This window comes from Siniperca chuatsi, linkage group LG20 (genome assembly GCF_020085105.1).
Source record: "Siniperca chuatsi isolate FFG_IHB_CAS linkage group LG20, ASM2008510v1, whole genome shotgun sequence".
Classification (NCBI taxonomy): Eukaryota; Metazoa; Chordata; class Actinopteri; order Centrarchiformes; family Sinipercidae; genus Siniperca; species Siniperca chuatsi.
Genome location: NC_058061.1, coordinates 19,239,907 through 19,266,515, shown reverse-complemented (window position 1 = coordinate 19,266,515; position 26,609 = coordinate 19,239,907). Strand labels below are relative to the sequence as shown.

General features: G+C 39.5%; 2 protein-coding genes across 2 annotated transcripts; one reads left to right on the top strand and one right to left on the bottom strand.

Annotated features, from left to right (window-relative positions):
* Nucleotides 1-152: 152 nt before the first annotated feature.
* Nucleotides 153-9,092, bottom strand: cops3 (COP9 signalosome subunit 3). Its single transcript, XM_044179340.1, has 12 exons — nucleotides 8,952-9,092; nucleotides 7,850-7,979; nucleotides 6,737-6,849; nucleotides 6,000-6,049; nucleotides 4,353-4,445; nucleotides 3,879-4,058; nucleotides 3,550-3,690; nucleotides 2,813-2,986; nucleotides 2,070-2,156; nucleotides 1,841-1,954; nucleotides 1,623-1,703; nucleotides 153-995 (listed from the first exon to the last, which is right to left on the bottom strand). Exons 1-12 carry the CDS (start codon nucleotides 9,004-9,006, stop codon nucleotides 942-944), a joined length of 1,272 nt encoding a protein of 423 aa, XP_044035275.1. The 5' UTR covers nucleotides 9,007-9,092; the 3' UTR covers nucleotides 153-941.
* Nucleotides 9,093-9,144: 52 nt separating this feature from the next.
* On the top strand, nucleotides 9,145-17,108 carry LOC122867917 (5'(3')-deoxyribonucleotidase, mitochondrial-like). The gene is made up of 5 exons (XM_044179371.1): nucleotides 9,145-11,273; nucleotides 12,918-13,018; nucleotides 14,367-14,427; nucleotides 14,575-14,689; nucleotides 15,281-17,108. The coding sequence occupies exons 1-5, from the start codon at nucleotides 11,001-11,003 to the stop codon at nucleotides 15,418-15,420; spliced, it is 690 nt and encodes a 229-aa protein (XP_044035306.1). The 5' UTR covers nucleotides 9,145-11,000; the 3' UTR covers nucleotides 15,421-17,108.
* Nucleotides 17,109-26,609: the final 9,501 nt, after the last annotated feature.

Here is a 26,609-nt window from a genome sequence, read left to right as displayed (position 1 = left end):
ATTCATTGGCTAAAGCACAAATCAGCTTCATTGTATCAAGCAACAATGCTACAATGTGATAATCAAGAGTGGATGGAAATTCAAATCCCCTTTGCAGTACACGTAGAACCAGATGGATGATAATCTTTTCACAAAGGCATGAAACCCAGAACTATATTCTTAAACAATTTATTATTAACAGATCCACAATCGCAAAGCTCAAGCTCCCAAATGACATGACAGTTTGGTTTCATCTGTTGACTTCACCTCTTGTAATAACAAGATGTCAAAACGGTTTTCTATACAGTGCTCTAGCGACCTCTAGTGGATCCGACCTAAAAAAAACAAAAAAAGAAAAAAGGGACAAAACAAAAAAACAAAAACAAAAACAGTGCACCAGATTGTAAACGACCTCCAATGTGCCGAGTTTGGTCAAGGGCATGTCCAGATACAGATTTGCTATTGATGATATCTACATTCTAACCAAAAGGAGTGAGAGGGGAAACGATCGTTGCAGTTTTTACAAATGTAGAATATATCAGATTTAATCCTCGTCAGCCATAGATGTTTTACCTTATATGTAATGCCCTCTTTTTACGGCCATCATGCAGCAGAACCAAAACAAACAGTGAGATTATTCACACATATGTTTGGAACAAATAAGTCCAGTTTTTATTTTTGTGGTTTCTGTTAATGTAGCAGTGGCGCACCAACCTGAACATTGATAAATAAAACACTGACAAAATTGTAATCTTTTTTCCTTTTTCTGTAAGGATCTTTGTTATCCTTAAGACACTGTGAAGAAAGAATAACCAAATTTATCATCATTCCACACAATTAGATTTTCCTTGACCAATGTCCTTATGCAATAGAATGTTTCTTTTCCTCTTTTAAAAAAATCCAACTCATCCTGGGAAGAACGTGTTGGGTGGCTGCAGCGTTCTCCCCCTGTCCAAGGCCCCTCAGGAATAACTTGATGTTTTGCTACCAACATCGTCCTCCTGCGATCCCATACTCTGAAAAAGAAAGCGTAACATGTTGATAATGTAGTTGAAAAACCAGTTCCTGCTACCCTTAAACTACAGCTGATAGTTTTGTTATCTCTTGGAACTAACCAAGGGCTTTTTCTAGGAAGTTAATGACTGAATTATCTGGATATTTTTGCTGAGAAAACCAAGAAATGGTCCTTTTACATTAGTCCATGTTCCGGATTTTACTTAGAAAACTGATTCACTGAATAAACCTGCTTCATGGAACGAAACACTGAAAGACTTTTTCCAGTTTTCGATTGTTATGAATGTGCAGTGGTAATGCTTGGCATGTTTTGTACAACTGTGTTTTTTTCCTTTCAACACTAGCTACCCATACTACTGTTGTACTGTGTTCACATTCCTTACATAATTTATTCTTACACTTTTGTTCTTTTTATTTAATTCTACCATTTAAAAAGATCTTTGCACAATGGATAAAATAATGTAAATCTAGCACTGAGACACAAGGTACATACCATGACCTTCACAAGGAAACACTTAAGATTCCACAAAGCAAAACACATCCATGCACAGGTAAAAAAAAAAAGACATCCAGATAACAGAAAAAACAGTTCATATTTATATATTTGATGCTGCTAAACATTGCCTCACCTTCTGCACAAATTGTGGGTTTACTGTGATTTCCTGATCCATAGACTTTAGTTTCTCATCCAGCTCTATACATTTCAACATCTGAAAGAAGAACAATGATATAGCTTCATTTTAAAGATAATTAACACTAAACATACTATCCGGATTCATACACAACATTATGATAAGACTTAAGACATAAGCAAGACAGCACTGAAAACAGAGTTGGACATCCTCACCTCTTGGTCAATTTTGTGGAGCATTGCTGGGTTGTTGTATTTTTCGGGGTTGTCGTGGAAACAGACCATGCCATCCTTTTGGTTAATGCTAGCGTAGATCTCACCATCTTCAATCTACACAGAAGCATCACCATTTATTAGCATACTTAATGTGCAGTGATTTCAAGTAAGTGTGCAGATGACATGTTGGACTGGCTTTTCATGCTTTAGTCTTTCTGGACCAACTAACCATGTGTAAGACGTATTTCTCTGCTTCCTGGGGGCCTGACAGCTGCACTCGACTCGCCATGTCTTGCAAAGACAGTGTCAGGAAGGTCTGCAGGAGGCACATTCAACAGGAAATGATATTAAATGAGATTAGACTAACAGAACAGAATATGATGACCAAACAGGTGGAGGTGTTATTTTTCATTTCACTCAGAACAGTCCGTTTGCTCAACTTTCCAAGCACGAGTAACAGCTGGCTATCAGATGTCTACATCTGCCTTCACTCACCCATGTTTTTTTGGATGTTTCCTATCATTTTGATTATTGACACTAATGACATGCAAGCACAGGTGTCGCGGAGGAGGATTGAAACACATTTCCAGACGTCTCAGATCAGAGTTTGAAAAAGGTATTGTTCTCACATGGCCAGATAAACTAAACTAAACGGGTACATGCTTCAGCATTAGTGTAAACCCACTTCAAACCACTGCTTGATTTAAACACGCTAAGACACTCTTTTACTTAATTCTATTTTAAAGGTCTTTCCACGGACAATATGCGTTCCCTATCCCCCTGCCTAAACTGAACTTAAATTTAATCTTTAACCCAAGTCAAAACACCAGTTATACAGTATAGTTCAAACCATAGCCTCACCACGTGAAGAAGCAAGGATTGGAGGAATTTTCACTTATATTTTCTTGTGAAAACATCTGGCTCACATTACTATAGAAATAAAAGAACACACAAACACGCAGGCACACCAACCTTTGTTAACCTCTGGATGTTCTTCTTGTAGAGGGAGGAGAGGCACTGTTTGACCAGGCCTGTGTTGTTGTCTCGTGTGAAGGTCTCGCTGTGTTTGTTGACCACGATGCGCAGCTCGGCCGGGTTGTTGGTGGTGTAGACCTGAGCTAACTCGTGGTAGGCGTTGCTCAGGGGCTAAGGGCAACAATAAGAGAAAACGAAAAGAATGGACAGAGAGAAAACCAATCACTTAATGGTCCAACAAATCATCAACTACATAAGTAGACGGTACTGCATTATTCAGAGAGCGTACCCTTATTGATATAAAGGGGTGGACAAAATAATAGAAACGCCTGCCAGTATAATACAACTCAACAGCACCACAAAGTACATCCTCCAAAATGACCATACAGTTGAATCAACACCTCTATAAACATTCTAACCTTCGTGAAGGTAGAATTTATTGCAGGACTGTTGTATTAGACTACATTAGTTTTAGCTAGGTGTACCTGAAACTAAAAACTGAGTGTATAATGCTGTGAGTTTGAGTTTCTGCAGATTCTGTATACCATAAGTGGACAGACTGTTTCCTGTTGAAATGAGCAACATTTCTTGACTAGCTTCATCTGGTCTAAGAGAGTTATAATGAGCTTACTTGCATCAGCTAAAAATCAGGTTACTTAAATGTCTGCATATGTAAATCTAACAGCTGTACCAAAAGAGCAAAGCCCTAATACTATTCAACTATTTGTCTTTACCTTGATGAACCTCCCCACTATTTGTGAGGTGTATTTGGGCAGCGGCTGCACTTTGCCGTGGAGAATGAGTGACACCAGGATGTATTTCTTATAGGCTTCCAACATGATGTGGCTTACTGCCATGGCTGGAGTGGTTATTGCCTGACAAGAGAAAATGATGTCTATATTATATTATACACCAGAGAAAACGTGACAGTTGATTGTGCATTCAGGGCATACATGAGTACATGTGACAATTTCTGAAGATTTAATGGTCACATTAGAAAGTTTATGCCATTACATGTATGCACGTCCATACACTTAGTGCAGCATAAAGCGCAGGAGAGTACCTGTTCATAAAAATACAGTGCTCTTTCGAAGTTTTTGAGGCCCGTGTAGATCATGCCACCATAGTAGTAGTAACATAAAAAGTGCTTTGCGTCGTAAGCTCCATTCTCCTTACAGATGTCCATCATGTCCAACTCCAAGAAGGGCAGGGCGGTCTTGAAGCACTTTGCTAACAAGCACAGCTGCAAGGAGACAGGTATATAATGAGGGTTAGACTGAACAGTCACACTGGAAAGGAACTGTGCTGGGACTAAGCCTGTGTTTGAATTATTTAACACAACCCTTTAAACAGTATATTCAACAAGTATGCATTTAGGAGAAGAAGGAAATCGAAAACAGTTTTTAAATAGATAAATTAGATGCTGATTACAAATAATATATCACAATTTAGTAGCAAAAATTTTATGTGCAAGTTAAATCATGAGGCCATTTAGGATTACAGCCATGGTGATGATGCAGCAGGGCCAGTTACTCACCTGACACAGGTCTGCATGAACTGAGGTAAGTTGGTTTGTGTTCATCTGCATTTTGTCTATTGCCTGTTTTAGGACGACAACACCCCTCAATGGCTGTCAGGGAAAGAAAAAATATTTGGAGTTATTCAGCTGCAGCTTTCCTGAGACATCCAAACACACTGAAAACGGTCTAGGCACTTTAAAATGCATTGAAATATTTAGATCAAGAAGGGAAAGGAAAACATGCTACTCTTGGATGCTGAAACTCAGCAAGAGGATGACTCATTTGGGCCTTGTCTTGTCAGAGAGTGTTGAAAAATAAGATTAAAATGTACTAATATCACCATCGCCAAGGGGAAACTGCTTTTGCAGCAAGGTGCATACAACATTAAAAATACTTTCACCCAATCACAAGCTACCTTGTCAAGACACTGCGCAGAGTTCTTTAAAACATCATACACACATAATGGGCACTTTGACAAGGACACTTTGCAGTAACACGAACAACATGGAAATCTCAAAAACATCACACAATACACAGATGACCAACACTAACACTCTCTTAAGGTGGGAAGAAGTCCTGTTGTCCCTATTAGGCAACATAGAAAAGAGTCATATGATTCTACTGCGAAAGTGCAGAGGAGCTGATGTAGCACAGCGGGCCGCAAAGAATTTGAAGGTGTGTGTGAGTATATTTGTGTATGTCAACACGGGCACGTCAGCACATACATACTGTAAGTGAAATAGGGCAGTTATGAATTAACATTATAGAGATCAACTATTGATGGGATAAAAGAGTCCATAGCCCTATAGCTTTTGCTATAGGAGCTGTTAGACTGTCTACATCACTAAAACAGCGCTCTGTCAATGATTACACACTGTTCAACTGTGCAGGTAGTCTTTGATGGAATCCAGAGGTGTATGTCTTACAAACCAGACAGACTGAACGAGGGGCAAAAGGCTAAATAAGTAAGAATAAATAAATCCCATTTGCATTCTGTGTTCTCCACTGATATTTAAACTATTCATACTTCATTAGCAACCGCAGCATTTGCAGACTACTGCAAAGGCTGCTGTGAGCCATGAATGAAAACATCGATCATCAGTCATCTACAATGGCTGCTGATTCATTTGGATTTTTTAAAAAAAATTCAATTTTGAATTAAAGCTCGAAAATGATATCTAGTTAGGCATTTCACTCCCACCAAAGTCGAGACAACAGTGTTGTGAATTCCTGACGTTACAGAGACTGTGCAGATTATATTGTATATAGTCATAATATACTTGTCTATGCATGCTTATAGCTAATGTGTGATATGATTTATGTTTGTTATTGAATTGCAGAGGATGCTTATTTTCATTCGCACAGTATGAGAATTGAATGTTTATTTCAGTAATTGATGATTTGTGATTAACAGCTTACTCCTCCATAAGAGGTAGAAGATATTTAAGAGCTGTGATATTCATGTACCATTTCTTTGTGATTATTTCAGAAACTACTATCAATATGTACAGCTTATGACTGCCTGTAATTATGTTACCACCTTACAACGCAGTAAAGAAGTTGAACTCCACCTGGTGACTTAGCTCTCTGATAGGAACCCTGTAGTGGCCAATACACATTATCCAGCTACTTATACGGGGTTAGAACCCAACAAACAGTCTTACCTGTTTCCGCTCCACAAGGGCATTTGTCAACTGGTGGCAGAGACCAGCAACTGGGAGAGGAAACAGAAGGGAGGGAAGGTGTTCAATGAAAATTGATGACTGACTCTTTTAGTGGTTAGTTAAGTGTAAAGCACTGCACACATGGGTTTACAGGATACATCTACACTTCATAGCAGTTTATGCATCACAAACAAATTCCTGGACAAACATGTACATACATACAATGTTGTCATTTTTCCTCAAGCTCAAAAGGTTAAAGTTACCAAACATTAAGACATTTGCAGAAATGAAAAGCAATTTACAATAACAGATACTGCTGAACACTACTAATACACTACAATACACCATATACAGTACCTGACTATTACAATCTGGATTACAGATGCCATACCATCCTAACAGTGCAACATGTTCTTATTTTTGGTTGATACTAAAAAACATTTTAGAGCCTGTCAGCGGACACTGCGGACACTGGAAAAAGCTGGTATCTGACATATGACCACAACTGAGTAAAGCACTTGCATGAGAAAAAGTGGGCATAATTTAGATGTAGTGTTGCGTAGTTTAGCTGGCAACAGTGCATATTTTAGAAGAGTACATGCTTTCAACACAATATGCAATAGAACACTGATCAGTATAGAATTGTGTTCTTGTTCAACTGAAAACCTGTACAACATAAAAACAACCGGCAGGATACAAACACGCTTCCTAAACATCTAGTGAAAGGTTGGACTTACAAGTGTCTGTTGCATATCTAATGTGCTCCCCATTGCAGGTACTGATGAAAAGCTGGACTTGGGAGAAGAGCGTCTCAAAGTCAGGGATGTTTGGCATGGAGAACTTCACAAATCTGGAGTAAAACAGTAAGAGGTTAGCAAAAACCTTCACTTTCAGTGAAACAATGAGACCTTAATACAGACCTTAAAGCCTAACTGGTAATGACAACACTTTGTCATGTGGGATGAAAATACAAAATTGGATGGTTTAGTTGTTAGGTTATTTCCATATGCAGAGGGATGTAAAGTTTGTCCATATGAAAAAATACTGCACAGGTCAAATGACATCCATATTGTTTTTTAAGTTTGTGATGCCAAAGTGAACTCACTTAGTGTTTCGTTATTGTAAACTGTTGAAAAAACAACTTTATTCTGTGTTTTTCCCACTTGTGGGTTTAATTTAATATGCAATCAAACTCTATGTCTTAAACATAGTCATTTTCATAACTGTTAAATACTCACCATTGGCATTTCTTGATTCACTAAATGATATGAAATAATCACTTTCTCTGCTACAATGTTAGTTCATTCCTACATTAGTAGTTGTACGTGCAACAGGTAGCCTTTAGCTGCTTTGTGACTACATCAGATTTGCTATGCTACGCGCAAAAGGCAGCCTATAATAATTAAAAACATAATACTAAGAAGCAGGAAACGGCAAATAACATGCAAATACTGGATCATTATGTGATTTATTTGTACTAACTTGGCAACTCACATAAGAACTGAGCTGGCACCAAAGTCATGTGCACCATTCTCTACTTGTTAACTATACTTCTCAAAGGCTCCACCACTTCTACCCTATTCATCACCGATTGTACAATACAACGTTCAACAGACACAACAATAACAGAATCTCTTGGCCCAGCGCAGAAAAAAATGGAGCAGAAGCAAGGAGCATAATGAAAGCAGGAGTGTAGAGGAAAACAAGATTGGACAGAACTGAACACAAAGGCAAAGAAGACAAAATATAGCAGCAGACTTCACTAGAGACCAAGGAAGAGTTCTTGACTGGTCATAACTACACTGATGTTGGCAAACCTGTAAAGAATAAGGATGGAGCTGGCTACTTACAGCACAGCCAGCACGCCTAGGGAGTGCTCCTGGATGTCCAAGGCCCCCAGCACCGTGTCCAGGTGGGACAGATTTTTGGCCAGCAGTTCCCCACTCTTGTTGATCAACTCACACAGCTGAGTCATCTGGCCTGGAGGGGTTAGGGGCAGGAGAACAGAGAAGAAAGTAAACCACTTTGGACCTTCTTGCTTGCCCTTTAAATCTTTGAAAGACCCATCTCTCATATATAAGACAGTTTACATCGCAATGCTAGATGCAGATAAAATTTAGAAATCACTGTTTTTAGGCATAGTTAAATTAGGTTGTTAAACAGGATTTAATGTAATCAAATTTCAACTTTAACACATCTTATTACATGTTGTGGCACACAAGGGGGACACATGCACAAAGATGCAACTGCACTGGTTACCAAAACAAAAATGTTATTATAACATTCCCCCCAGTCATAGTCATTGTAAATGATGAGGTTAAATCCACAAAAGAGAAGAGGACAATACTTTTTTCCAAGTATGCTGAGAATTTTTTTTCATTGTTTAAGGGGTCAAATTAATAATAAAATTGCAATTTTCTTGGCTACGTCTGCCAAGAAGCTATTCTTTACAAATGTAGAAAACAAACTGACTCACGAAATTGTTTATAATAATTGTGCTGTGGCTGAGTATTTCAATATACGGCCGGTCAAGTGTCCTGTCAAGGCCTTGCAACAGAGGTAATGTAAGTGGGATTGACAGATGACTTGGAACCAATAATATTCGCTAATTCAGTTCGCCAGCCAGTCATGTGGGCTCGGGGCGGGACTACCGGTAGGCAATCCCCAGAAATTATTTTCTAGATCAAAACCAAAAAGTATGATTTTGACATTTTGTTTGATGAGCTACCTAGTTCGTGGTTATCCTTGGCGTCCCCGTATACTAACGCATCTTCTGGTGATACTTTACAGAACTCTCGCAGCCAGAGAAAGTCATTTTGGCGGTGTGTTTACATGATAAAGCAAAAAGAGGGCTCTAACCAGTTTGGCTGCCTAGCTATCGGCAAGGCATTGGATAGCATATGCTAGCTAACTAGCTAATACTTCCCACTCGAATGAGTTTAGCAACCCTACCTTGAGCGGAGAGCTGCCGCACATTGTTCACAAACTGCTCCAAGGCTGAAGCCATTATTTCCTGGGTCCAAAGTGGAGGTAATTTGCACTGTTTTTCATTCAAACGTCAGAAACAACTCCGTCCGGACTGAGACAGGGGGCCACACAGCCGCCACTGAGGTGAAACTATCGCGAGATCATAAGAACAGAACAGACTGCAACGAGTTTACGAACCGACCATTGGATTCTTAAAGGGCTAGACACACGATTTTCTGAAAGCATAATTGTAAAAATTTCCATAATAGTATTTTTATTAGGAAATTGTAACGTCTTGTGCTTGTCTTATGTGTTAAGGGACTACAGCTGTCTATTTCAGGCTGTAGTGCCATTTCACCCTTTAAGGAAAAAAGAAATACAGGAACTGACGTACAATTTTCTGGTGTTTCAACAAAGATGTTATAAAATGTAAGAGCTCCTGTCTAACTGAAGTTGAGTGAAGAATCCACAGATTATAGACTGGACACCAAAATGCCCTGTACTTCTAAAAAAACTATAACAAATTATAGTAAATTACGAAATACATCAAGTACTCAGTTGTTATGTTGAGAACTGAGGAAATGGGTAAAATTCAGTTTTGGGATCCATCCATCTGTCCATTCTCTAAACCGCTTGTCATGTTCAGGGTTCAAACAGGACCTTGCTCTTTGGAGGAGGCAACAATGCCAACCCTCAAGCCACAGTGCCGAGAGAAAATCCAATATATTAATGAGATGTCTTGATAGCTAATTTTAGTGAAGTAGATAATAAGCATTAATGGCACACTTATTCTTTGGCGGCTTAAGACTGTTGCTATTTATTCTAATTTTTTTGTCTACCTTTTATAAAGTGTTACAGTGTAGAATGGAAACCTATTATACATTGGTTTATCACCTTCATAAACTTGATTTTATTTCTGTTATCTTTGATAATACTTACACTGATATATGTTTTTTGATTGCTGTACGACCATATGTCTAGCTTCCAACAGTGTTACAGTAATGAGCTGTACTGTAGTGTACTGTAATTGTGATTGGTGACAAATCCAAATGTATAAAACTGATTTGCAATCACTGAAGATGAGCAACAAAAAAACTCAACTCAAATATAGAAATATTAAACATTTATTTTGGCTCATTTTCAAATGTTGTGCAGCCTACTGAAATCTTCACTGTACATGCATAATGATACATTGGTGCCTCTGGAGTCATTCCATCAATCCAATCAATCACTTTTAGAAACGCAGAAATATTACTTTATCCATTCAGAATTGGCTACTGCTTGTCACATTTAGACACAAATAGCTTAAATGCATAATCATCCACCTATGCCATAAAATAATAATAACACTGGTGGTAAAACGTTTTGATTTGTTCACATTTGCAATATTGTAAAACTTCAAATTGTGACTGTACACAGCTCTCACGCATTGACACCACGAAGGAGTGAGCCATCTCGTTCATCTAAAATATCTTTTCTGCGAGCAGGCTTGTAGTACAGTTTGTTCTCACTGCTGAGCTTTCTCCTGCTCTTGCTGCTGCTGCTGCAGTGCCAGTTGTTTACTTGTCGTTTCAGTTTAGGTTGCTCCAACAGCCATTGTTACAGATGCTGTGGGTTTGAGAAAGGCTGTGGGTAGCTGCCGGGCAGTTAATACACACTGACATACGATGCAAACAGCTCCCAGTAATGTTACACTGTGGCCAAAGGCATGTCACATTTGACCTGCCTGCTGCTGTGCGGCTAGCCTGTCAGCTAAAGTTAGCTAATGTTACCGACTGTTAGCTCAACTGCAGCAAGCTAGCAGAGAGACGCCCAGAATGATAAAGTAAAGCTAGCAGTGGAAGAAAATTTCACGAAAAGACAAACCCCAAAATACCTAAGTGCGGATAACAACAGGGTTTAACTGCCGCAGTATTTGGAAAACTTTTCGACTCCCATTCGGACTTTGTCCACTGTTTCCACTCGTCGTTTGGAGAGGGTTACCGGTAGTGACAGTTATTGGTACTGCAGCAGCCACTCACTCAATAGTCAGCAATGTTGTTACTGTCCGGTACAGCACGTCTACTCGGAAGAGGGAAAACTTTGCTCCGTGATCCGTTTAAGAGGATTTGCGTAAGCATGTCCTCCTCTGCCTCGGGTAAGAGACTGCGGGTTCTGGTTGACATGGACGGGGTCCTGGCGGACTTCGAGGGGGGGTTCGTCAAGAAGTACCGGGCCAGGTACCCGGACGAGCCCTACATCACCCTGGATGACAGAAGAGGGTTTTGGGTGTCAACGCAGTATGGGCAGCTGAGGAGTGACCTATGTGTAAGTGTCATGCATACATGTGTACAAAAATAGTTATTGTAATTCACACTTGCAGTCCTATACAGAGCCAGAGGCCCTTGAGCTGGTTCCCCCCAGGGTCCCCACAAAAATAGTTTTAATTTTACCAGAATTTAATTAACAAGAATAGATCCCATTTAGAGACTGTGTTATGACTAGTGACGCTCTGTTTGCAGCTGAAGTTTGATCTTAACCAACATGAAATATTGCTGGTTCCTCAGACAGAAACATTATTTAATGGGCTCTATAGATCAGCAGTTGACAACCTTGCAGTGCCTATATGCTCCCACCAAATGTCCGATGTATGTGCTGTTCAGTTTAACCACAATTTCATGTTTTGTTTATGCATTGTCTTTAATATCTGAGGGAACAAAAAAGCCAGAAAAGTAGCCAGTATCCTAAACTACAAAATTCAGAGGAAACAGATCTTAACGACCACATTCTCTTATGCCATACAGTTAATAAAGTACTACCATACTGAACCATAAAAAAGTTTTGTTGTCCACTGAGCCAATTATCTATTGTGTGACCCCCCCTTTAATCACCCCTGGCCTCACCTACAGTATCTTATCAGGTCTGCTCTCGACTGACTGAGTATTTGCGTTTTAATCCTGATGCTGATTTGTCATCATGCGTTACTCAGTTAGTCACGAGCCTGTAGTTAAAGATAGCCTAATAGAGGCTCTTTCATTTAAAGTTTTTTAAGACCCATTGAGATTATTTTCATAAGAAAGTGTGTGAATGTCACACACTTTTTTCTGTGGAAAAACATATTTACTCAAAGACTTTGGAGTAACGATAAAGCAGAATGCTAAACTAATGAATTAACAATTTACTGTTTGAGGCTTTTATTTTAATAAAGTATATTTTACACTAGTATGTTACTGGTGTTTGTATGTCTACTAATTTTGCACAAGCAGGTGAGGCATAGATCTAGCCCGTATTATGATCCCACACACTGCAACAGCATGCAACACTACATATTAAAGCCAATCCATCTGTTTTTGTGACAGTGCAAAAATTGTCTAATCACCTAATTTAAAAAAAACAACAACATATATATCTAATTTATGTTATATCACGCAAATAAAATATTTATTACGATCTCGTAAACTAGGTCTGGGGTAAGAGTTCCATGTTGAACATGAGCGCATAAGAAGAAATGGACCACAAAGATGTTTTTCTCAGTTCCTGCTTTGCCATTATTGAGATATTCAAGAAAGCTGTACAGTACAGTCTCATTCAAATATCAGCTTTTCCGATCCTTTGGAGTGTCAAGCTGACCTTGAAAAAGTTGCCTTTTGGACATTCTTCCTTCAAAGCACATGTACACTCACGTGGACACACACATATAGGGCAGATTTATTTCTCATTTTACAACACAGGGTTGTATAACGCGATTAGGTTGTAGTTCCCTTTATGCTACACACATGCAGTCATGGGTGATAGGAGGGGGGCAGAGCACACAGCCCTGGGGGGCTCCGGTGTTCAGTACTAGAGTGGAGGAGGTGTAGCCGCCAATCCGAACTGTCTGGGGTCTGTTTGTGAGGAAGCCCAATACACCATATCAATGCACACGGATACTAAGCTGTGTGTGTGTGTTTTTGTTTGTTTTTTTTACTCCAGGAAAAAGCCATCAGTATCTGGGAGTCCAAGGACTTCTTCATAGAACTGGATCCGTTGCCAGGTGGAGTGGAGGCAGTCAAGGAGATGGCCAAGATGGATAAGTAGGTCTTGAAGATGCAGTTCACTCATCTAATATGTTTGGCTGCTGCTGACATAATAGTAAAATGTAGTATATATATAGACAGGTTTCTGAGCAACATCATCTTGAAATGTGTGCACACGTGGGGAGGAGAAAACAAACCAGAATGACTGAGAGCTTATGGGGAGATCAACGTGAGGTGTAATGGGTGGGGGAAAATTAATAAGTAGCAATTTACATCTAGTGTTCTGGTGAGAGCCCTGGATTTTAATAAGGTGGTGGATAGTTTAGCACAGATCCTGGTGAGGAAGAAACACTGTTTTAAGGTAAGACAGCTCACGCTGTTACTGCGTATTTATGGATGTTTAATGAATATTGCAAACGTTTGTTAGGCTCTGCGATCAATACTTTGGTGACCAGTGTGACACGCAGTTCGAGTGTGTGACTTGGTGACGGCAAATAGACGTGCAGACTGATGGATGGCAAATGTGTCACATTGTTACGCTTATAGAAAAAGAAATCAAAAAGCACGGCACCATGTTTGCTACAGGAATCTATGGTTTGACCATTACTTTGGGCTTTTATATATTAATACTGGATATAGGCAGCTCAGTGCTGTGACCTGCTCATACTCTATGATGTTCCTCCCTTACTGCAGTTACAAAAAAAACTTAACGAGTCATTGATAGAGAGGTTTAGTGTCCTGTTGTGTCGCTGTTTCAGAGGCTACTTCATCCCGACAACTATAATATTGAGAAACACTGGCTGCTGTGTGTGGTCAGATTTAAAGATGGTAAATGTTGGCTCTGAGTAGCTTCAGTCCAGAGCTCTCACTATCAGTGTAATCGGTTTTCAAAAGCTCTTATCTGTCAAACACAAGTCAGGGCTGTGATTCCCTGTAGAACCAGCTTTTGGTGCACTCTACTGTATGTGCTTTGGTGAAAGCATCCTGCATCTGTAGTGAGATATTTCATTCAGTTTTAATCTGAGTCAACATGGAGGTTGTGATTGCCATTTCTGGTTGCATTCTCAGAAACACAGTGGAATAATGTCTAAAAATAGCTGTCATAGTTATGAAACTGTATGTTTGCACTTCCTTTCCTGGTGGAAATGAATGGGTTTCTTTAACCACCAATGCCTGAATATTCTGTTTTCTTATCTGGGAAATATGCCATATGGTGTGATCTCATGTTTTTCACTTTTGTTTTCTCACCTCTTTGTTTTCCTACCAAGGAAAGGTCCACTGCCTGTCTCCAATTTAGTTATTATTTCCAGTGTGTCTGTCAGGCATAAGCAGCTGGGATATAAAAATGTTTGTATGTTTTTAATTTTTCCACTCTGGTCCTGTTGTTTCCCTTTTCTTTCCGCAGCACAGATGTCTTTATTTGCACCAGCCCTATAAAACATTACAAACACTGCCCATATGAGAAGGTAAGCGCTCTGCCAATCAATCAACAACATCTTCCCTTTGGAAATTATTACTGTTTCCTTTTTCTAATTAGATCTCATCTACTGCGTGTGTGTGTGTGTGTGTGTGTGTGTGTGTGTGTGTGTGTGTGTGTGTGTGTGTGTGTCCAGTATGCCTGGGTAGAGAATCATTTGGGCCATGGCTTTCTGGAGCAGGTCATCCTGACCAGAGACAAGACATTAATCACTGGAGACATCCTCATAGACGACAAGCCTGACATTCTAGGTGAGGACTGTGTGTGTGTGTGTGTGTGTGTGTGTGTGTGTGTGTGTGTGTGTGTGTGTGTGTGTGGGCTAAAAAATGACACGACCCTCCAAACGCTTTAAATGCAGAGTAGCGGATTGGACAATCGCAGTTCTGGGGGAGGGGTTTAGCAAAGGGAAATACAATATTGCAAGTTCTCTAAGAACTGCAGTTGAGGTATTTTTATTGACTGAGTTTAGATAACTGAAATGACATGCTGTTTATAATGATCACTGACAAAAAAGTAGTGACGTAACATAATCAAAGTGTAAAAATGTTTCTAAAAATAGCATTACAATAACCAGCATTCAGCACGCATGAAAGTATGTTTCAAAGATTAAAAGGAAGAAGGAAGGAAAAAAACATCCTGTTTGTTTAATGTCATGTGGGTGTGATAATTATTTGCATATGTCTTCTTCACTGCCTCATTGGCACCTTATAAGACAGCTGCCGCAGTGTGTGAACTGTTAGTCAGGATCTGCTAGGTTGTCTAAAGCAGTGATTTGTACGCTCTACACAGTGAAATATGTCTGGTTGTCACTTACGTCATGTTTGGGCATGTCTCCTGATCAGGTGTGGAGCCTAAACCAACGTGGGAGCACATCCTGTTCACCACCTGCCACAACAAACATCTTTCCATCAGCCCCTCCCAGAGACGACTCCTGTCTTGGTCGGACGACTGGAGGGCCATCCTGGACAGCAAAAGGCAGTGAGGGACTCCTTGACCCACAAGCCCAATATCATCAGCACACCGATGGGTGCCAAGGCTCAGAGGGATCACTGTCTTGCAGAGGCAATGCCAGTATTCATTTCTGAAAAGAGGGGAAGGTAAAATACTAAGAGGGGAATGATCAGCCAAATTAGCGATAATATAGAGGTTGGATGTTTTACACAAAGCAAACACTTGTTGCACTCTGTTGGAAGAGGACATTCACTTGTTTGACCACAAGGGGGCACACTGAGACTGAGTGTGAAGTGGGGTTGACAACCCCATGTCCGCCAGTTTCACTGAAACAACTGTGACAACAAAAAAGTTGAACACGAAGACAAAATGATTTCGAAATGGATACATGGTAAGTCTAAAAGAGCAGACTGAACGTGCCGTGTCTGCTTACTGTATGTTTTTTGGGTTCTTACTGTGGACATTTCTCTTCAAAATCAAACACATTTTATTTTTGAGCCACTGGAGCGGGTTATCTGTGGTGTTCTTCTCATCAGTAGTCGACAGTGTTGTGTCTTATTAAACGAGTCAGTGCACCATGATTCACACACAACAACAGGGCACTCCACTACACACTGAAATGTACAACAAAGAAATAGTCTCCACGAGTTGTAGGCACTGGCCAGTATGTGCAATACATAAACATAGGAAAGTGACCTGGACTTACAAAAACACTAATTGTTATGTCAGGTCTTTATTTTACATGTACCTTTTGGCAGAATACTGCAGTGTGTCTTGGGTGAATGCAAGTAAACATGTACAGATATATCTCCTTTAGGTTTTAAAGAGCAGATAGGGTTATAGTGTTGCTTTTTTTAAATGTATTTCCTCTGTTTCACAATGATTTATGCATCTTAACTAATACACCGATGAGAAAATAGAATTGTACACATATACTGTATATGCATGTGCCAAAACCAATATATTAGAATAACAGCAGTGTGTGCTGAATATGTTTAAAATAGGAAGGAAAGGATGTTAAGATGTTTATTAGAAAACGTGAAAATGAACATAAGGCTAATTTCTGCATGTAATAATGAACTAAAACCCCCAAAAAGAGATATGATTTATATTGTTAGATACCCCTTGTTTTTACATACTTTCACACAGCCGGTCAAACAATTTTGAACACACCATATTGTATTAATTTCAGGTTACATATCTTATAATTTGCCTATTGTAAATACTCTAAAATGAGAATGTGGCATTATACATAGCACTAGCATCTATTTTAAGGCATATATAAGTAGTGGTTATGATCTACGCCACATAAGCCACAAAACTGCATGTCTGTTTCAGCCAAGAACAGCAAACTTTTAAGAAAACAACTTTTTCTCGGTCAGGATTTGCATTGTTCTGCTCTGTGGTTAATTAAGACACACTGTGAGTATGTGTACATAGGCACTGAATTTGAATCCGTTTTGGCTATTTCTGGCAGGCCAGTTGCTGCTAATGTGCTTTTTGGAAAACGATGGATGCTGAACATGTGTTATGGAAGATGTGCTGAGTGCTGTGCTATTGTGCATAGTCTAGTTTACACATTCAAACATGCTTATTTCTGTCCATGGGAGGTTTTAATGCTGTGTTTTACTCCACCTCGCTCAAAATACACACAAAGAAAAGAGCGAGGCATTTTTAATGGTGCTGTTTTTGGTGCAATTAAAGGTGCATTTCATTTTCTTTGTTTGTTTAGTTTTTATACTTTGTTCACTGAGGCCCACACTGCCAAACTCACATGAACTCGCAAATAGCTTTAGACAGAAGTTTGGAAACTTGTCAGTCAGTCATCCCTCCTGGTTTGACATTCTGGCAGTATGGGACATTTTAACTAAATGTGAAAAAATTGCGTCTCTGTGCTCTTTTTTTGTAATTTCCTCTCTCCGCTGATCATATCAGTTAAGAACACATGAAGAAACAGCTGAATATGAACATTAGTCTAGACTGCAGTTTGCCCTCAGTCCATTAAATTATATCAGGATAGACTTTACTATGCATGAGAAACTGTCAAATGTCAACATCTGCCTCCTTATACCCATAAATCCTTGCATTTTGGTATTGATTTCTGTAGTAAGTTCTGATTACATTTTCATTCCTATTGAAACTCATTACAGCTCTGGTAGTGGAGAATGAAAACCTGGGCCCATATCTATCAAACTTCTAAGAATTACTCTAAAGAATGCCAAAAAAAATGAAAAAAAGCATGAAAAAAAAATGAAATTTCATTTCCTTGCTGAAAATGAAAAATAAGATGCATAAGAATGCTTATTCCTATTCAGGGAGCTTACCCAGCATGCCTTGGAGGAAAGGCAGGCACATTCCCAAGACAAGTTGTCACTCCCTTGTGGGACTAACACGCAGAGAGACAAATATATATATATACATACATACATACATATATAGCTCTCATCTTCTCTTTACTTGGCATAAAACCCTCAACCCGCACCCTGTTTGTGACCTGGTGCACTGTCAAAGTCACACTTTCGCTTCCTTTCCATACTTCCGACCGCCAGTGACTGGTCAACTAGGTCAGCTGTCTCTCTCAAGTGCTGGAAGCTTCTGTGGAGGAAGTCATCTTTGCAGCAGCTACTGCGTTTATGGGTGAAAAGAATGCTAAAACCCGATGCGGAAATAATAGATTTAATAAAGAATTCTAAAGGTCTACAATTGTGTTAACTGTGTAAAAATATGATCTAGATGAATCACAACATAACCCTCTGACTCCACGTGGCAGTGGTGTACAGCAGATGGTGTTGCTAGCTAACTGTGCAATCCTTCTCCATAGTGGTTTGTCAACAGGACAGGATTTGTTGAGAGAGAAGTTAGATAATCTTTGATCTGCCTCACACAGCATTGGGTCTTGGCTTCTTTGACGTCTTCTATCCACTTCTTTGGCCTTCAAAATTACACCCAGACCTTCACCTCAACATGTAGCTGATGTCTGTTGTGCTGCTCAGTTGAGCTCCGTCTCTTGTGTGTAATTTTAGAGTTGTGTTGTTGAATGGAACAAAACCTTGCCAGCATGTCATTCATAGATTTTCTGCGTAAGCCTTTGTAGGGTTCTGAGGGGCTGTCTTTGGCCAAGTTTTCTCAGCTTACAAACGCATCTGTTTGGCTCAGATATTGAGCAAATGAGCAAACATCTGATGTCTTGCTGCTCACAGTCTGAAAAGAGTCTCCAGTCAGTCTGACTGTGGATGTCAACGTGCACGCTCCACTCAAACCAGGAACCTCTTGCTGTAAGACGACAATGTTAACTACGGAGCCATCGTGCCAAATTTGACTGAATGTTTCCTGTACTCAGTATTGTATTCACAGGCGTTTAGCAAATGTAGTTGTTTGTCCCGTCTATATCATGGTCAACATAATGTGCGTGTTCAGTTAGAAATGCTGTGTTTTTCTGTCCAGTATTCCTTGGAATTTTGTCCATATTGGACGATTCTGCACCTCACAATTTACGTCCAATGCCAACATTCAGTGCCAGTCTAGGACATGGTGTGCCCTATATGAAGCAAGGCACCACAGACCTGCAATTAGCTCTCGAGTCTTTATTAATCCTAACCATGATCTGTACCCAGCCTTAAGTGTTTAGTAGCCTAACCGTAACCATACTCTAACTATAGTTTATTTGCCATAGCCCCGATCTTTCCCTAACGTTACCCATACTATTATTGCCATGTGCAGATACTGTAGAATGTGAGAATTTTGAAAATGTTTGCATTGGACATAAAAATAAAACAAAAGGTTGGCATTTAACATAATTTGGGGCTTTGCAGAATCTGCCGTTAGGGTTGGTCTTTTTTCACCGTATTAACACTGCAAAATCTACTGTGCACTCACTGTAAACACACCATAGAAAAAAGTTTACATCTGCATATGTTCTTTTCAAGTCTAAAATACTGACATATGAAATCTGAAGCTATTTTCATAAAAGTTTGATTTTTTAAGTCTGTCTTAAAACATTAGTCAGGTGCCCATATAAACAGTTTTTGCTTGCTGTAATCATTCCTCCTGTTCATACTTCCAGTGTCATGTGCTTCCAGTGTAATAAAAGTACATTACCAAGTTTATCTGATATGCTAATATGAGGCTTCAGCAGTCTGAGTTATTGGAAGCATATTGGGAAGGGATCTCTTAATGGCCAGGATGAACAGGAGGAATGCTTACAGCGACCAAGAGCTGTTTTAATATACATATGGGCCATGTGAACCTGTCATTGATTAAAGGGAATTGTGTTCAAATGCCAGAACTTTGCATCAGTCTGCATGTTTTTGTCTGTGAATTCAGTCAGATTAACACCTTTTGTCCTCTGAAAATATTGATATTGAGGTAGGAAACCTGGTTCAGATGATGTGTACTGTAAGTGTAGGCACAGTGTCAGCAAAGTGGAGGTGTTTAGGGGGTGGAATTGAACTGAGAGTCTTTTAGGGAGTGTTTCTGGCCTATTTTAATTTTAACAAGGTACAGTATAATGGCACAAAACACGAACAGCAAGTAAAGCCCTCTTTGGAAAGATTGTTTTTTAGCACAGTGTGGGTAAAAGCATTGTAATCTTAAATGCTAATGGACGACAAATCTGTGTAATTACAAAACGAGCCTGTGCTTCCTCTGCCAACACCACACCAAAACTATACCTTCCCTCATATTTAACTTCACAGTCAATAACAATACGGTAGGCCTTCAAAAGCAATAAATTGGAAGGATGACTAGGGAAATTGGCGAGGATTAGATCTTTCTCAGGTCTTATTTTTTTGTATTGAACATTTTCCAGGAGGTACAGTAGATTTGAATGGAGCTAAAATAACACGTTACTCTGTAAAACCAATTTTGGCCTCATAGAGCACAAAGCTAAAATGAAATACTGGTGTGTGTATGGTCACGTGTCTCTCTGTTTTTGTATGTAAATTAAAAAGTTGTCAGTCATCACCCAGACACCCACACAATGACTCACTTCCACCCATAAGACCAGCTCAGTATAAAACAATGATTTGTGTTTGGTCTCTTGCTCTCTGGTGCTATAGTCAAACCCACCAACAGCCATATTTGTTCTGTATGTGTCATTTTACCCGCAGGGAAAACAGTGTGCTGTTCCATTCGAAAGGCTTGTTTGTTTGGTTTTTTTGCATCAAATGAAAAAGTAATGCCCTCTGTCCTGCCCCTTCACTGTTATTTCTTTCAGAGTTACAGAAATACAGTCATGCCCGCTGTTGTTTTTGCCAAGTTTTGTGAAAGGCGAAATGTATTTTTAGGGTGAAGTCGCCAGTTATCCAACATTCTTAAATTCCAAGGATTCCATTTTATTGTTGTCTGAGTTGAGATGCCTCTGAATCAACTTTAAGAGCATCATGCGACACTAAAAACTTGTAGTGAAACCAGACTAATGAAATTCTTAATTGTGTCAGCAGCTCTTTATTATTTATTTTTTTATATGCAAACAGTTGCCTGTTTACACATCCAGCTGATATGGAGCAACACTAGCATTCATTTGGAGTTATGTTAGTATCAGGTCGCATATACTGGGTTTATCAGAGCTCTTTCACTAAAACAGCTGCTGAGAAAGAGGTTGATGAGAGCCGTGAGACTGAACCAAAACAGTAAAGTTGTGGGCCGTAAAACCAAAACATTGATCTAAGAGACGCTAAAACACTCCATAGAGCTGGGGAGAACTGTTGAGTCGAGTGAAAATTCTCTGTGGGTTCGTCACTTATGAACGACCTCGTTCACATTAAACATAATCATTTGACCCATTGTTTGTATAAACATTTTGATTGGTGCAGCTTTAAACATTGTTTTTTTTAAATGCATCACTTATGGAAGCTCCATTATATCAATGGAGGTTTATACTGCTAATGCTAGCGTTTATCAAAGGCAAATAACTTGATAATAATACCAATTAAAGTCTTGGTTGCTTATAATGGTGATGTAGGATTTGCAGCTTTTTCTATTGTTGCCCTTCTTGTGTCAAGCTAAATCCTTGAATCCTAAATACAAAGTTCCATTTAATCAAGAACACAAAAAAAGCAAACCAGTTTGGTTGCTTATCAGGAGTAGCCCTAATCAAAGAGACATATACAACCTTGGAATATAGAGTACAGCCTTGTGTGGACCGCACTGCATTGTGCAAAAGTTTGTCCTTATGGGGAAAATGCGTCAGAGTCCTGAGGAAATCCCAAGAGAGCAGTAAAACTAGGACTGTGCAAGAATTTCTCTTTAAGATTTCTATGGAAAACTTATGGGAGTGCACTCATATTGGACATACTAAGGAAATACTCTGCACAGTACAGTTTGTATTGTTTGTGCAGGGGCAATATAATGTACAAGATGTCCTCACTAGGACAGAGAGGGCATGGAGTCAGCGCTTATGGTCAGTGTTAAAATCAGTTTAATGTTTAGATTACACTGACGGTTACAGTTAACCACGTGCGGCTGATGTTGAAGGTTAAAAACTCAGGACTGGAGCACCCCATGTACAAGGCTGAGTCCTTACCGCAGCGGCCAGGGTTCGAATCCAACCTGTGTCCAGCCCTTTGCTGCATGTCATCCCCCCTCTCTCCCACATTTCCTGTCACATGTTCCTATCAAGTAAAGGCAAAAAGCCCAAAAAGATTATCTTTAAAAAAACAAACAAACAAACTCGGAATGACATTTTCCATGGAAGCTTTCATGGTTGTGTTCAATGGAACATGGATCAATGATTTATTTCTATAGAAAGTACATTCTATGGAGTTGAACAGTACAAATGCATGATCGGAAAAAACTGGAAGGAAGTGCGATCGAGCACATTAAACAGAGAGAACAAGTCAGGTGGAGTTTTTCCTGTTAGCTGAGTAGTATTTGTTCCTTCTGTCACAGGCCCTCGAACACCTCCCCCTGTGTCTAACACTCTGTTATCCTCTCTGTCTGTTTGGATTGCTCTCCTTCCATTTGTCTAGTTGCTTTACAACAGAGAAGGAAAGACTCACGCTTGGAGTGTGTTGCAAAATCTGTTTCATCATCTGCACATCACAACAAAATTCAAAGCCTGGTTTTACAGCCTGCAAGGTGCTTTTTTAAGAGGAGTTCATGTATAGCTCAAAGTATAGTTCAAGTTGCCTTGTGATAATTTCTACTTTTGTTTACCAAAATGACTCATAAAAAGTTGCAATAGTACAAGAAATCTTCATGTCACATTTTGAACCAATCAGGAAACTGTGGGTAATATTTTGATGATGACATAACTCGCTTCTTTAAAGCAGCTATACTTTTAGAATAACAATGTACCAAATGATAATGTGAAAACAATGTGACAATGTGAAAGGGGTTGCTGGTAGTGATGAACCTACAGAGAATTATCGCCTGAATCTGCAGCTCCCCCCGACTTTCAGCTCATTGTTTTGGTTTTCTGGCCCACAACTTTAGCTGTTTCCAGCGAAACAGCTCTAAAAGCAAACTGTACACCACCTTCTCTGCACAAAACAGCAGACAGACAGAGTTAGCAACTAGCTGTTGAACACAGTGGAGCATTTAGCAGCTAAAGAACCAAACTTTTCCCTTAGTAGTTGGTAGAGAGAAAACAGAGCTAAAAGAGAGTGAATATTGGACTTACATTCAAGTGGCCAGAAACACGACTCCAAATTATTGCTAATGTTGCTCCGTAATGTGTTAAATACTGTTTGCTAACAATTACGCCATATCAACATAAAAGGTGATGATATGTCAGTGTTGTGTTTACAGCTTTTTTTCTGCTGCCTCAGCGTGCCCCCCCCCACTCCCCAAAAAGCCTATATTATATATAATACTGCTTTAAATGATGAAAACATGACTCTGCGTGCTTGTGCATATGAGTCCTCATGTGTTTGTGCGTGAGAAATATCCCAGAAGCTGGTATATAATATCTGAGTCAGTAGTTAGCATGTTTTTGCCAGTGCCAAAGTGAGTGATTCATCCACAGGCAGCATACTGTCAGTCTGTTGGTGCGGCTTATTGTCATCTGTCTGAGCCTCAGTCATCTATCCATCCGTCTGTGTGGCTGAAGAAACAGGACGCTGTGTTTTTGCTGAGCTGGTGTTATGGGTGGAAGTCACTACAACACTAAAACAAACCCACACCTGCACTCGACTACAGCACAGTAACACTGATAAGCTTATTTTATGGTATCTGGTGTTGTTGCCCTTAAGTATGCCTCTCGGTCCATTGTATTTACTGAATATACTTTTTTCCCCCACTGAGACTGAGCCCAGCTTTAATAGCAAAAAAGTTTTATAAATTGGTGTTATATTGTTTCTGTTATTTATTTAGTTGTGTCTCACCTGAACAAAAAGTTTTTTATTTCTGTTTTTTTTAACCTGTGCATTTTTAAATGTATGCAGTTGAAACTAAAATCAACCTAAAGTCGGGTCTGCCAAGTGTATGTTAAGCACTTACTGAGGGCGAGCCAGCCCTGCAGGGTGACTGTCGAACAGGGAGAGGGTAAGATCTGAGGGATGAATGTTTAAACTGTCTAGGTATAGGCTCCATGATGCGGGTCATAGTATAGGCATGCCACTTTCATGTAGCCTGCGGAAATACACCTGGCAACTCAAGCATGAGATTAGCATGAGATTTGGAATGCACCTAGTATTTGGGAGATTGGCACCAAAATCATATTTATTTCACACATATATATATAAGCAGCATACATATTTTACTACAATTCTCAAATTAAACACTTAAGGCAAGCAGTATGTTGAATCATTGAAACAAGTATGATAACGATGTATGTCTACTCCTGTGCAAGCTTCTACACAGATTTATTTTATGTATTTTTGTAGAAGAATATTTCAGCCTTAAAAGTCTAAAAACATTGGTTAGCGCCCCCTGGAGGTAGTGCTATTCTTTCCACATAGCTTTTTCAAAGTTGCTGCCCATTATATACTGTATAATGAGCTGAACTAAAACGCTCTGTAGAGCTGAGGGGTACTGCAGAGTTGAGTGATAATTCGCTGTTCATTTGTCACTATGAACAACCCCTTCCACATACCAATAGTAATTTGATCCATTGTTGATATGATATTATTGATTATAGCAGCTTTAATTTGTATGATGACAATAGCACAATCTCTGTAACCTGGCTTTTTTCTAGTGCTGCCATTTTGCATCAATGTTCAGCAGTCATAGAGGGAGACCTCCATCCCAGTTTCTGTACTGACAGCAGCCTTGGTAGACCAGAATGCAATGCAGCTGCAAGTCACGTTGTGTTTTGAGTAAAGTGCATGATTCACTGTGTCTTGTTCATTCCACTTTTGATCTCTCAGTGTTGACTGGGGGTTGTCAAGGCATTCTAAGAAATGTTGGCAACCACTAAGTAAAGTAGATCTAGATGAGGCAGGTTAAAGGAAAGTTGGTCAAGCAAGAACGAGAAGTTTGTGAGTATTAAAGGTGGAATTTTCATTTAATGGGGCTGGGATGAAACAAAGGTTAAATAACAATATAGTTCTCCTCCTTGTCTCTCTCACTCTGTGTTGGTTTAGAAGAGAGTCAAAGAGTTTGCAGTATTGCTGTGAAAAGCTGCTGTTAAGAAACCATTAGCAAATGTAAGGCTTACAAAGGATGGGACTTCATTTTCTTATCAGAGGAGGACCATGAAATTGGCATTAATGTCTGAGTGGAGCAAACTGTTAATTAAGTACAGAACTGAATATGAAGCACTTCATTGCAGGGTTTTTCTTTTCTAAAGGAAGGAACACTGCCCACTGCCACACACTTCACATAATCACTAATTGCAAATTAGTCCTGCTCTGCTGAAGTTCCCTGGAAATGTGATTCACTTCTAAGTAAGGCTTGATGATTTCTGCAGAAAGGGGAAAAATGAAGAGTGCAGGGAAAATAATTATGTGAGCGACAGATTGAGTTGAAAACTATGGTAACACAAGAAGTTAAACAGTTCAATTGTAATTTTGCTTTAAGCACACTGACAGTTAAAACGAAAAAACATACTGCCCGCGTATCAGCTGGGGTTGCGTACAGTTGACCATGATTAATTTCCTATGTGTGTTTGTTTATGCCCGCCTTCATGTACTGTGTGTGTTGGAAATGGAAAGCAAAAGCAGTTCAATTTCCACGGCGGTGGACCAGACCACCACAACACTTTGCCATCTATCTTCACAGAGGAACAGATATGGTTGTTGATGCGTCGATGACTGTAGAGGTAACATCTCTTTATAGAGCTGCTTCATTTCCAGGCACAGGACTGAGACGGAAAATGTTCACATTAGGCTGCTCACGTCTCACACACACACAAACACACACGCTTGTGTTCATTTCATCCTATTGTTAATTAGGTTTTGGTATCTGCAGCTCCTCTGTGTGGTAACATGTTAACCTTATTAAAACTGACACATAATCACCAAACACACTATCTCTGTGTATGCCCCATTACACCCTCAACTTCCTGTCACAGATCACCCACCCCCACCCCCACCCCCACAGTGTTCCTCCATGTGTGTCTCTTTCAAATGCAAGAGGAAAGATATGAGTTTGAGTAAAAATAGCACACAAGCTGCTGACCAAAATATTGGTCAGCCTCCCAGTGGTAATGATGAGCAGGAAATGGGAGAATATAAGCACTAACTATAATATAATTACTGTACTGTAAAAGGTGAGCAACATCTGCGGTAACTTTTTTATGGTTACTCATACATTGAATTGAAGTTTTTGGCCACTCGGGCAAAACAACAAGTCATAAACACAACTTTGACACACCATCACCGTGTAAAATTGTCAACGTGCTAGCAAACAATTGCTAATTTACACATCCTTCAGACACGCAGCAAAATAGCACTAATTTAGACTCATGTTTCTGTTCCTCTGATGAATTTAGTTCAAATACTCCAACTCCTGAAAAAAATCTTTCTCTTTAAGGATTCAGTGGGTTTATCAGAGTCTTTTTTGCTGAAAACAGCTCTCTGCTGCTGATGGAAAAGACACAGATGAGAGTAATACATTTTCGGCCCTGAAAACCAAAATAATGAGCTAAAAGTCACTAAAAACCTTATAGCTGAGGGAAACTGCAGGGTCAGGTGATAATTCTCTGTGAGTTTGTCACTACTGGCGACCCCTTTCATATTACACATACTCATTAGATCATTGGTAATGTAAAAATATTGATTAGTGCAGCTTTAAAGTATGTTGATAACATTCAAAAACTGTTAAAAGCTACTGCACTAT